The following is an 11,139-nucleotide window of genomic DNA, read 5'->3' as shown; positions in this document are numbered from 1 at the left end:
GCATCGGGGTGGGGCATCCTGGAGGGACATCAGTGAACTGAGCCCTGCACTTGCTACCGTGGAAAAAGAAGGAAGGAGAATCTTTGGTTTGAGCATCTGGAGTGATAATGCTGTTTCCCAAGGTAGGGAAGGCGCGGTTCGGTGTTGGACCATTGGGAGGACTTTGAGCTGTTGAACATCCAAGTTTAGAGTCAAAGGGAGAAGTCAGGGTGGGCGCTCTTGGCACCCAGGTGGCATTCAAACCAGGTTTCAGGTGGACTTGAGCCACACTGTCCGCTGGGAGATGGATTTGCAAGTCGGGATGGCTAAAGGTGGGGTTTGCTGAGCCCCACCCCTCGGTAAGGGAGGGGTAGGGCGGTGTCGGAGCTGACTGCGTGTCTCTGGCTTGGTTACCGGGCAGAGACGGGGGTGACCACAGAGTGGGCTGGGGCTTGCAGCTGAGGGAGGTCCAGGGGTGGATCTGGTCTGGAGCTCAGGAGAGAGTGAAAAGGGTGCCCATCACCCTGGTGTCCAGTTGGTGGGGATGATCCTCCCGCCGTGTGGGTGGCTGGAGACGTTTGTCCTGAAGCCACCACGTTGGGGGCAGCCTGGATGGGGGCAGAGGGAGGTGGACCGTGCTGAGACAGGCCCAACCCTCCTATGGGACAAGAGCAGGTCCAAACTACAGGCACGAGGAGACCTGGGAGGCAGGAACCTCGTTAAAATATGGAGAGAAATGCAAAAATTGTCATTTGTAGGCTAAATCCCCGAAAACCCAAGTATTGGAAAAAAGACTTTTTTTTTTTTCAATACAACCGGAGTGAAACAAAACCTCTGGATCATTGCTACTTGGCTTCAAATGACAGGCCCCACTGTTGCTGCTGCAAACATTGAGCTTGATTCACACCAGGGCGACCCTGGGTGATCCCCCTGGGCTGCTGGTCCTGCCTTCCTGCCTCCCCTCTGCCGCGTGGTCAGTCCCTCTGCTTTGGTCTCTGCTGTAAGGAGATTGGGGCTCTGGCGTGGCCCTCGTAGTTAGTCCTGGGGGAGACCGTGACTCACCTTAGAGCCAGGCAAGGCTTGTGTGCAATGCGGGGCCCCCGGGTCAGTGGAAGGTTCTCCCGCCCCATGTCCGCACTCTTCATGGGGGGTGTCACAGCCACGTGAGGCTGTTGGGACCAGCAGGGAGGCCGCCATGCAGAGGGGGCGGGGAGCGGAGGAACGGCCATCCATGATGAAACTTAAGTGTGGACTCTCCCTGTGCCCAGAACATCCTGAAGAGGGTGGAGGAAAGGTCTGAGCGCGAAGGCACCGCCTTGGACGCCCACAAGGAACTGGAGCTGGTGAGTCGCGCTTCCTTTTTCCACCTTTCCCAGTAAACTGTCTTCTCCTCTGGACCCATCTCCCCGTCCTGCTCCCTCCTGTCTTAGTGTTGTCTTTGGGCGATGCAAATTCCCTTTCATATTTGCTCTGACAGTTCAGAAAAGTCACCGGGTCCAAGAATTAAGTCAGGTGGGGCCTGCACAGGCAGAGGGCTCCTTCTCACCCCAGGCTGCCGCCGTGTGGGGTGGACCAGGCCCCCAGTGGGCGCCCTTTATCCACTGACGTGTTTGTGGACCCCTCCCACCAACCCCACACAGCCGCCACCATCACGGCCCTCAGAGGCCCCGCATTCATCCTTGCCCATTTCCAATGTCAAACGCTCCGGCTTTTCCCTCCCTGCCCAGGTTCTGAGGACAGTGCTGGCTCTTCTTAGGCCCTGGTGCAGCTCTGCCCCAGGCTTCCTACTGCAGTCCCCTCCATCCCAGCTCTCCCCTTCCCACCTCTCTCCCAGCTCTCAGCTATAGAGCTGCAGGAGATGCGCCCACCCCCGCCAAGCTTGGGCTCTTACTGCCCCAGAGTGGAGAGAAACCATCTCTGCTCTTCATCCTCAGACAGAAGAGCTTCCTCCTGGAAGTTGTCAACAGAGCAGATGCTGGGCAGGAGGGGTTGGTGGACGGTCAAGGATTTGTCTTAAAATGTTTGTCTTAAAGCGCCATCACGTGTGTTTGGTTCTGGGTGTCCACTGCAGCTGCGAGCCCACTCTTGGCATCTGTGCGGGGGGCCACTCTGTCGTGCTGGTGGCCCCGTAACAGGGCCTGGTGTGGAGAATTCCTTTCCACTTCGTGTACCAGCAGCAGCAGCTTAGTAAAAGGACTGGCCTCCATGCCTGCCAAGTGGTGGTTCTGAGCCACTTCTGAAAGGTTGTTGCTGAGCCGTGAAAGACGCCGGGATTCTTGGCCTCCGGAGGAGATGAATTCAGTCTGGGGCCAGTGACGAGGCTTGATCACTCAGAGCTTTTTGTGTGATAAAGTTTTATTAAAGTATAAAAGAGATAGACAAAGCTTCTGACAGACACCAGAAGGGAGCAGAAAGAGTGCCCCCCTGCTAGTTTTTAGCAAACTGTTTTATGTCTGTTCAGTTCAGTTCAGTCACTTCGTCATGTCCAAACTCTTTGCAACACGCTGGGCCTCCCTGTCCATCACCAACTCCTGGAGTTTACTCAAACTCATGTCCATCGAGTCGGTGATGCCATCCAACCATCTCATCCTCCGTCGTCCCCTTTTCCTCCCACTTTGAATCTTTCCCAGCATCAGGGTCTTTTCAAATGAATAGGTTCTTCGCATCAGGTGGCCAAAGTATTGGAGTTTCAGCTTCAGTATCAGTCCTTTCAATGAATATTCAGGACTTTGTTTGAAGGCTGAGGCAGTTTCACCAGGCCCCTCTCCCACAATATGCATTTTTGAGATAGGATGGAATGAGGCCATAAAACAATTGATATGAATACTGGTTTATTGAGCCATTATCAGACCAAAGTTTGAGAAAAGAAAAAAAAGTTAGTCTTAGGTGGAACTATTTTGAATAAAGGCAAATTCCAAAGCAAATACATAGTTTCATTACCATAGCTTAAGAAAAACATTTCCATGAGAAAACCACGTTGGTTAGCTCAAAGTTTGAGAGAAGTTAAGTTCCGGTGGAACCAGGTGTCGTCATGGCAACACAGAACTTTTAGGAGAAAGCTCCTTTTAATTTTGTATAGAGGAGGAAAAAAAATCTGAGACTTGTAGCTTTGTTTCCTACTGCCACTTAAGGGAGAGATAGAAAAATGTCTGACACTTACAGCCTGTCCTCCGTTTGGAGACCGCTGGCCTCCCTGCCTGTTACCGTCTCACTTTGAGCCACGAGGACTTTGTAACTGAATGCAGTTATTTCTCCCCAGGTCTCTCCTCATGTCATTCACTCCAGGTCAGGTAGCACTAAATCCCTCTGGCGACTGTACCCTTTGAGTACTGGGGAAAATGGCACTCCCCTCCCAGCCTAGTTGGGGAAAGGCTGGCGCCCTAACTGGGCTGGTCAGGGAGGGTCAGTGACCCTCCAGCCTGGCTGCCTCTCCCAGGGTCCTCTGCCACGCCTGGAACACACGCACCCAGTCAGCTGGGAGCGTCCTCTCAGCTCCCAGTGGGCCCCAAGAGATCTTGGGGTACCAGCAAGTGTGTTCTGTTTTCAAGTTGTTTTCTGCTTTCCCCTCCCCTTTTTATTTTTCCTTGTAATGTAATGCTTCTCATTATTTATATTTTTTTTATAAAGGTGAGTTGTTTTCTCCCTAATGTATAAAATGGTGCTGAATACAGATTCACAACTTGTTGACAAGCAGAAAGGTGGCAAAGATCCACAGTTCTCCCACACCCCACTGCCAACATGCTGGAGCCCACCCTTCCAGACAGACGCCTGCACACACAGCGGTGTTCCCTGCAGAAGGGGTTTGTGGTTTATAAGCCGGCTTTGCCCTCCATTTCAGTGAACGTGGGCGTCCTGGTGGCTCAGCGGTAAAGAATCTGCCAGCCAATGAAAGAGACCCTGGTTCGATCCCTGGGTCAGGAAGATCCCCTGGAGAAGGGAATGGCTACCCACTCCAGTATTCTTGCCTGGAGAATCCCATGGACAGAGGAGCCTGGTGGGCTGCAGTCCTTGGGGTCGCAAAGGGTCAGACACAAGTGACTGACATATTCTCTCAGTGTGCGTAAAATTAGTGCATAATTTTCATGGCTTCAGAGTACAGGGTTATGTGGATTTACAAGCACTGATCAACCCCACTTGCCCCGCTGGTGGACACTTAGGTTGAGGACAGCTTTCCTCGTTCCAGACACCACTGCAGGGGATACGCCGTGCACGCACCTCTGGGCATGTAACTGAATTCCTTCCCACGTGCCGAGTGCCAGGCCCTGTTCTCAACACCCGTGATCCTGAGCGGATATCATGTCCTCGGAACAAGGTGGCAGAAAATCTGCTTTCATTCGGCCTCTTGGTACCCAGATCACCTCCCAGGAAGCTTGGGGGGAACCTGTGCTCCCCTCACATGTGACAGGGCCCGAATCCCAGGCCTCCAGCACTTCCAGGCTGACAGATGAGAAAGGACGTCTTGCTGAAAACCATTCCCTTAGGTGATGCAAGGGGTCGGCACTGCTTTCTGTGTTCCCTGGAGTCCGCATCCTGGTAGGGACAGGGCCCCAGCTTTCTCCACTGGAGCTGAGACCCCGCTGAGACTGGCCAGTCAGTGTCTCAGCTGCGGCCTCAGTGCCCGAAGGACGTGGCCAGAGACCGCCGGCTGCCGGGGGGCCTGACGTGTCCGCCTTCCTGTTCCAGGTGGTGAAAGCGTGCAACGAGGGTGTCAGGAAGATGAGCCGCACGGAGCAGATGATCAGCATCCAGAAGAAGATGGAATTCAAAATCAAGGTCAGCCACGTGTCCCCAGCCCCGCCCGCCGGCCTGGAGTGTGGGCCACTGGCCAGGCCCGCTGAACAGCCACCCTTGGGTCTCAGCACAGTGCCACCCCTGCCGAGGCCCTCCCTGACCCCCCAGCGGAGGGCCCTCCCCTGCCCCCAGTCTCCAGGCCGTCACTTTGGCCTAGACTGCTTTCTTGAAGGGCAGTGCAGGGACCCGGAAGCGGCCTGCTCTCATTTATTGGCTGCGTGACCTTGAACAGTCAGCTTGCAGGAAGAACATGACATGAACCAGTCCAGGGATTCTTAAACCTGGGCAATTTGAACATCTGATGGAAGTTACCGACCTTCTTCCCCAACTTTGCGTAAAGCTTCAGGCATCAGTGACCCTAAGGGCCCCCAGGGTTTCTTGGGGTGTGGCCACAAGGGCACAGTGCCCGCCGAAGGTCTGTGAGGTCACACTGGTTCTTTGGTCACCGAGCCTCAGTTGAAGATGCAGACCTCGGGGTAGTGGGGAAGCCTCTCGTAGCTCCACTTGCTGGCCGAGTGCTGGGTGCTGAGTAACCGGCCCTGAGCCGTGGAGCGGGGGGATGCAGGCCTGGCCTCCTCGCCCTGGGAGACCCAGTCCTCCCCTCTCCCCTGGGAACCTGAACCCTCCTCTGATTGTGCATCACGCAGGCTGAGCCTGGTGAGGGGTGACAGCACACACGGGCATCCACGTGTACACACACACACACACCCGTGAGTGCAGACGCATACAGGACACTCGGACACACTTGGACATGAGCATGTACGCACAGACGCACACGAGGAGACACAAACAGACAGACACACACCTGCCCACTCAGGCACACACACACACACCCCCTTCCCGCGTGCGCCCAGCACCCGCCCATCCCTCCCACCAGTGCCCCGTGTCCTGGGCCCAGCGCGGTCCCCGACACCCGTTACCTTGGTTACCACTCCAGTCGGGGGTACCAGGGGAGCCGGGGCAGGGTGCAGAGGGCACAGACGTCCTGACACGGGCCCCCCCACCCCCCAGTCGGTGCCCATCATCTCGCACTCCCGCTGGCTGCTGAAGCAGGGCGAGCTGCAGCAGATGTCTGGCCCCAAGACCTCGCGGACCCTACGGACCAAGAAACTCTTCCGGGAGATTTACCTCTTTCTCTTCAATGACCTGCTGGTCATCTGCCGGCAGATTCCGGGGTGAGCGGCAGGCGGGAGGGGCAGGGAGTCACCGGGGCCTGGGGGCGATGCCCTGGGCCTCTGGGCAAGTTTATTTAAACCCCTGCCCTCGTGCCGACTGGGGGCGGTTCTCCTAAGTATGTGGGGGCGCAGCTCAGTGCCTGCCGCCCGGGGTGTGCCCAGCCGCTCCCGTGTCAGGGGTGCGGACCTTTGTCCACTGTCCATGCCATGGGTGGGGGGGGACTAGGGGTGAGGGGGGCAGGCGTTCAGGTGGGGGGCTTCCGGAAGGAGGTGAGGAACGGCCGCAGCGGGGCCAGTCCCGCTGGCCAGGGTTGCGGTGGAAGGTCTCCTGGGAATCCGAGCATCCTGGGGACCAACACGCCCCTCCTGCCACCTGGGTCCCCAGAGACAAGTACCAGGTGTTTGACTCGGCCCCGCGGGGCCTGCTGCGAGTGGAGGAGCTGGAGGACCAGGGCCAGACGCTGGCCAACGTCTTCATCCTGCGGCTGCTCGAGAACTCGGACGACCGGGAGGCCACCTACATGCTGAAGGCGTCCTCTCAGTGAGTGCCCAGGGCTGCCGACCCCTTCCCCGGGCTCTCTGCCCGCCCAGCTCCCGTGTTTCCTCCCCCAGGCCACGTCCAGAGGGTGTCCATCCCGTGTTAGTGTCGGGGTGGGGGTGAGCGCGTTGCTGTCTGTGTGTGTGTGTGTGTGTGTGTGTGTGTCCCCTTGGGCCTCAGACTCTGATGAGCTGTTGTAGAGCCCTTAGGCCAGGCCGACCAGTGAACCGCCGCTGCTGGGCAGCCTCGGGCCCACCTGTCACCCCTGAGCGGCCCGGCCGTCTCCCCTGCACCCCCAGGGCTCTGAGGGACGGCCAGGTCCACGCGGGGCGACTCTCTGAGCCCTGGAGCTGGGATGCCCAGTGTCCAGTGCCCCTGCAGCCAGAACTCACAGGTGTCGCTGAGCACATCAAGCCCAGTTCCGACTGCCTCGGGGGGACGGGGTGGTGTCAGCCTCTCCGAGTCCACCACTGTGGCTCAGGGCAGCTGGCCGCCCAGGGCTCACCTCTAGGTGGATGTTGGGGTGTCGTGGGCTCACCCTCACCCACTGACTTGAAAGATGCCCCAGGGAGGTCCTGCAGAGCTCCACCTGGCCCGCTCCCCGCTGCCCTGCCGGGGCCCAGTGCCAAGCTCGGGACCCCGGGGCCAACCTGCCGGGTGCCTGGCACCGCGGTTCCCCTTGGGTGGGCGCTGATGCTCTGTGGTGACAGCATCTGCCCTCTTCCTGACCCAGGAGCGAGATGAAGCGCTGGATGACCTCGCTGGCCCCCAACCGAAGGACCAAGTTCGTTTCCTTCACATCCCGGCTGCTCGGTAAGCGGCGCACTGGGGAGGGGGCGCCCGCCGGGTGGGACAGGTGACGGTCAGGGAGGAAGGCCGCTGGAAGTCTGCTTCGACTGCCCGGAGGTCCTTCACACCCGGATGCACGCTCGGTACCCCACGGAGGAGGACATGGCGTGCCTGCGCTTTGCAAACGTTTCCACGGTTAATGAAGACGTAAAAGTCACTAGGTCTTAAGTGACTGGTGCTGCAAGGAAACCAGAGGGATTTGGGCCCAGGAGGCAAACCCCAGTGTTCTCTGGGGCGGCCAGTCATCTGAAAACCTTCCAAAATAGGAAAGGGCTCAAGCACCATCCTGACTACACTGACCGAGCCCAGGCGTCCCCAGGCTGCTCCCAGGGCCCAGCCCAGGACCGAGGAGCCTCCTTCAAAGTCTAAATAAGAGCCCCACACAGCCTGTTCATCCCTGCACCCCCGGTGACTTGTTCGGAACTCCCAGCTGTTGTGACGTCCTTTTCTTTGGAGCCACGCCCACCCCTCCCTCCAATGAACCCTTTTCCAGCGGCTGTCGGTCAGCCCTGTCTCCTGGATAGGATGGGATGGGGGTGGAGGGGTGGGGATGGGGGGTGGGGCCAGGTTCTGCGGGTGCCCGGCCAGGGCGGGTGTCACGTGATGAAGACGGACCACCCCCTCCTCCCTTCAGACTGCCCCCAGGTCCAGTGTGTGCATCCATACGTGGCCCAGCAGCCGGACGAGCTGACTCTGGAGCTGGCTGACATCCTCAACATCCTGGACAAGACAGAGGACGGTGAGGCCTGGGGCTGGCGCCTTTGCCCGAGGGGCTTCCTGCGCCCACCCGCGGGGCTCTGCTGGGGGGAGGGTGTGCCTCTCCTCGTGTGGCTCCCCGCGCCCACCCCGTGCCCAGCGGTCCCCTTCCCCTCATCCGGCCCTGGCATCAGCCTCCCCATCACAGTAGGAGGAGGGCTAAAGACCAGGAACACCCCAACCCGCACCTGTATTTGCAGCAAGCTTCCAGATGAGCCTGTGAACACCAGGCTTGTGGCCCCACGTGGGCCAGGAAGCCACCCCCTGGGGCTCTGCCCACTCCTGCTGTTGATAGCAGCGCCAGAGGTTGGCTCCCCTCTCCTGGAAAACGGGTCCCTTATTTCTACATCAATTGTTCCTAATCTAAATCCCCAAAGTGCACAAAGCGTCTCTCCCCACCCCAGTTCCTCCCCTTTTTTGAGATCCTGGCTGGAAGGTCTCAGGCTGGTGACCTCCGGGGAAGACCATGTCCACCACCGCAAATCCTAGGGGCTCACCCAGCACTGCGTGAGCTGCAGTTCCTGCCCTCTCCCCCCGCCCAGAATATAAACAGCCTGACACCCCTCCCGGTGGCCTGCAGAAGACGTGCCCCTGCCCCTCCGACCCCAGGCCTCAGCCCCCCACGCGCCCCCTGCAGGGACACCGTGATGTGGGGGTGGGGTGGAGTAGAGAGTCAGGGCACCTGGCCGGTTGGTGATCTGGCCGCCCTCAGCTGACCACCCAGCTCTCAGGAGCCTGAGGCTCAGGGAAGGGCTGCCCAACAAGAGGGTGAGGGTGGCATCCTGGGCCAGCTGCCATTCCCACCAGCCCCTCGATGCCTCTCGCTTTTGGGGGTGGCGCTTGGGGTTTCCTGGCCACAGGTGAGGCAGCCTGAGATTGCTGAGGGCTTGGGAATGGGTCCCGGAGTCAATGCATGTGGGACCCACGATGGCACAGGGTGTGGCCGGCTCCTCCACCTCCCTGGGCACAGGCGCCGTGCCCCCCAGGAGGGCCGGCCCCCCCCCAGCTTCTGGGGGTACCCTCGGTCTGAGTCTTTCCATCAGCGGGTGTGAGGGCAGGGAGCCCCTGGGAAGGCCGGCCGGACTCCGCAGTCTCCCTTCCGCCTGCTCCCCATGCACCAGAGGGAGGCCCAGCCCGCACCACTTGGAGAGAGTTTGTGACCCTCCGTCTCCCATCCCTCCTAGGCTGGATCTTCGGCGAGCGTCTGCATGACCAGGAGCGAGGCTGGTTCCCCAGCAACATGACTGAGGAGATCTTGAACCCCAAGATCCGGTCCCAGAACCTCAAGGAGTGTTTCCGTGTCCACAAGATGGACGACCCTCAGCGCAGCCAGAATAAGGACCGCAGGAAGCTGGGCAGCCGGAATCGTCAATGACCCCTGCTGCCCCCCCCCCCGACACCCCCCACCCCCCACCTGGTGGAGGGATGTAGGCAGGAAGGAGCAAGGCCTGGCAGGCAGACCCCACTGGACAGTGGAAGGGGCTCTGGGGGAAGGCCCCACCTCCCCAGGCAGCAGGGTGTGACCTGACCTGGGTGGGGGTGGTCTTTGCCGGAGTCACCCCACCCCCTCCCTGCCACGTGGTTCGTGCTCATGTGTCCTGGCCCCTCGCTCACCCACTGGAGAGAGGGTGCCCACATCTCTCTGCCGCATTTGTAGATGAGAAAGTGTACTTTAAGCAGTATTACACCCCCTCTTCTTCCGTCTCTTGGAGGGCAGACGATGGGCAGGCTCCAGGGCCCGCCCCTGGTACTGAGAGGCCCCAGACCCCAGGGCGCCCTGGGCCCAGGGCAAGTGCAAAGGTGATGGTGTCATGACTTCCTGCACGTGTCCTCTCTCCCCGGAAGCTGTTAGACTTGGCCAGGCGCACACGTGGACCACCCTGGCCTGACACGCTTGATGAGCAGCCCTTGGTCTCCAATTCAGAGGACCAGGAGACCATCCGTCCGCCTCTGTCCGCCTCTTCCCCTGAGCCTCCACCCGCCTCTGGCTGCACGGCTGGTCTCTGCCTCATGGCAGGCCTGCCAGAGCTTGGTTGAGGGCCCACGCCGCCTTTGGCTCCCTGACTGGCTGGAGGTAACTTGTTACCTGCCCCTTCAGGAGCCCGGGTGTCACAAAGGAATGACTTGGTCACTGCATCGTGTACGGGTTATGGTTCTGAGAAAAGCAAATATCATTTTTGGCTGCATTAAAAGAAGCATCATGTATAAAATAAAGGAGAGGAAGGTCTCCTTGTTTTATTTCCCTGGTGCACATGAGAATGCCATGTTTGGGTCTGGGCAGGGACAGAAGAGCCCCCTTCGAGGCCGTGGAGGCAGCCTGTCCCAGCAGACGGCTGAGGAGGCTTCCAGTGGAGGAAGAAGCAGCCAGGATGGGGCCTCAGGATGGAAGTGGATCTGGACCTCCACAAACAGAAAATGGTGTTTGAGGCGATAGGGGATACTCTCTTGCAGTGGGAGTGAGAAGGCAGGGTTGGAAGACCACTGGGACAGAGGTGTGTGTGGGGTGCGGTGGTCCCCTAGGGGATCCGACCACCAGGCTTGAGACTTCAGCTTCCAATCCAGCCAGCCGCTGGCCCAGGGCACTTCTTCCCAACTTCAGAGGCGGTAGCCAGTTACCTGGAGGTTGCAGTGGGTACTCGAAGCCACGCCCCTTCCCTGGTGGGGTGGGGCCTGGAAACCAACCCCGCCCAGCCCTGCCTGGGGCCACGCCCTCCTTGTCAGGACGCTGATCAGAAGCCCAGGATTTAGATGGAGCATCTTCCCAAAAGTCACAATATAGTTGGGGTTCTTGGGACCTCAGACCCTTTGAGAACCGGCTGAATCCCTGGAAGATTCAGACCCGTGCCACCTGCTGGTCCAACTGGGGAGGGACCCCCGATCCCAGTGAGGGGCTGATGCTCTTGGCACTTCCTTGCTGCGACCCCATCAGGGGCAAGGGGCCTACCTGCACCCGAGTTTCCCATGAGTTGGGGAAAGGGGAGAGGGGCCATTTCTGAGCCGCATGCTGCTCTTGGGGGTCGGGGGGGGGCAGGTCGTTGGTCCTGGTCTTTA

General features: G+C 59.4%; 1 protein-coding gene across 1 annotated transcript in view; it reads left to right on the top strand.

The window, feature by feature from the left end:
• NGEF (neuronal guanine nucleotide exchange factor) overlaps nt 1-10,298 on the top strand; it is a 42,711-nt gene extending 32,413 nt beyond the window's left edge. Inside the window, exons 6-13 of the mRNA XM_065913431.1 lie at nt 284-338; nt 1,248-1,322; nt 4,663-4,752; nt 5,782-5,945; nt 6,331-6,486; nt 7,217-7,296; nt 7,967-8,071; nt 9,273-10,298. Coding sequence (XP_065769503.1) covers nt 284-338; nt 1,248-1,322; nt 4,663-4,752; nt 5,782-5,945; nt 6,331-6,486; nt 7,217-7,296; nt 7,967-8,071; nt 9,273-9,463 — 916 coding nt within the window. The 3' untranslated portion in view covers nt 9,464-10,298. The remainder of the gene's footprint in view (nt 1-283; nt 339-1,247; nt 1,323-4,662; nt 4,753-5,781; nt 5,946-6,330; nt 6,487-7,216; nt 7,297-7,966; nt 8,072-9,272) is intronic.
• Nucleotides 10,299-11,139: the final 841 nt, after the last annotated feature.

The sequence above is a fragment of the Muntiacus reevesi genome, chromosome 1, assembly GCF_963930625.1.
Source record: "Muntiacus reevesi chromosome 1, mMunRee1.1, whole genome shotgun sequence".
Classification (NCBI taxonomy): Eukaryota; Metazoa; Chordata; class Mammalia; order Artiodactyla; family Cervidae; genus Muntiacus; species Muntiacus reevesi.
This window is presented reverse-complemented; position numbering and strand designations above follow the sequence as displayed.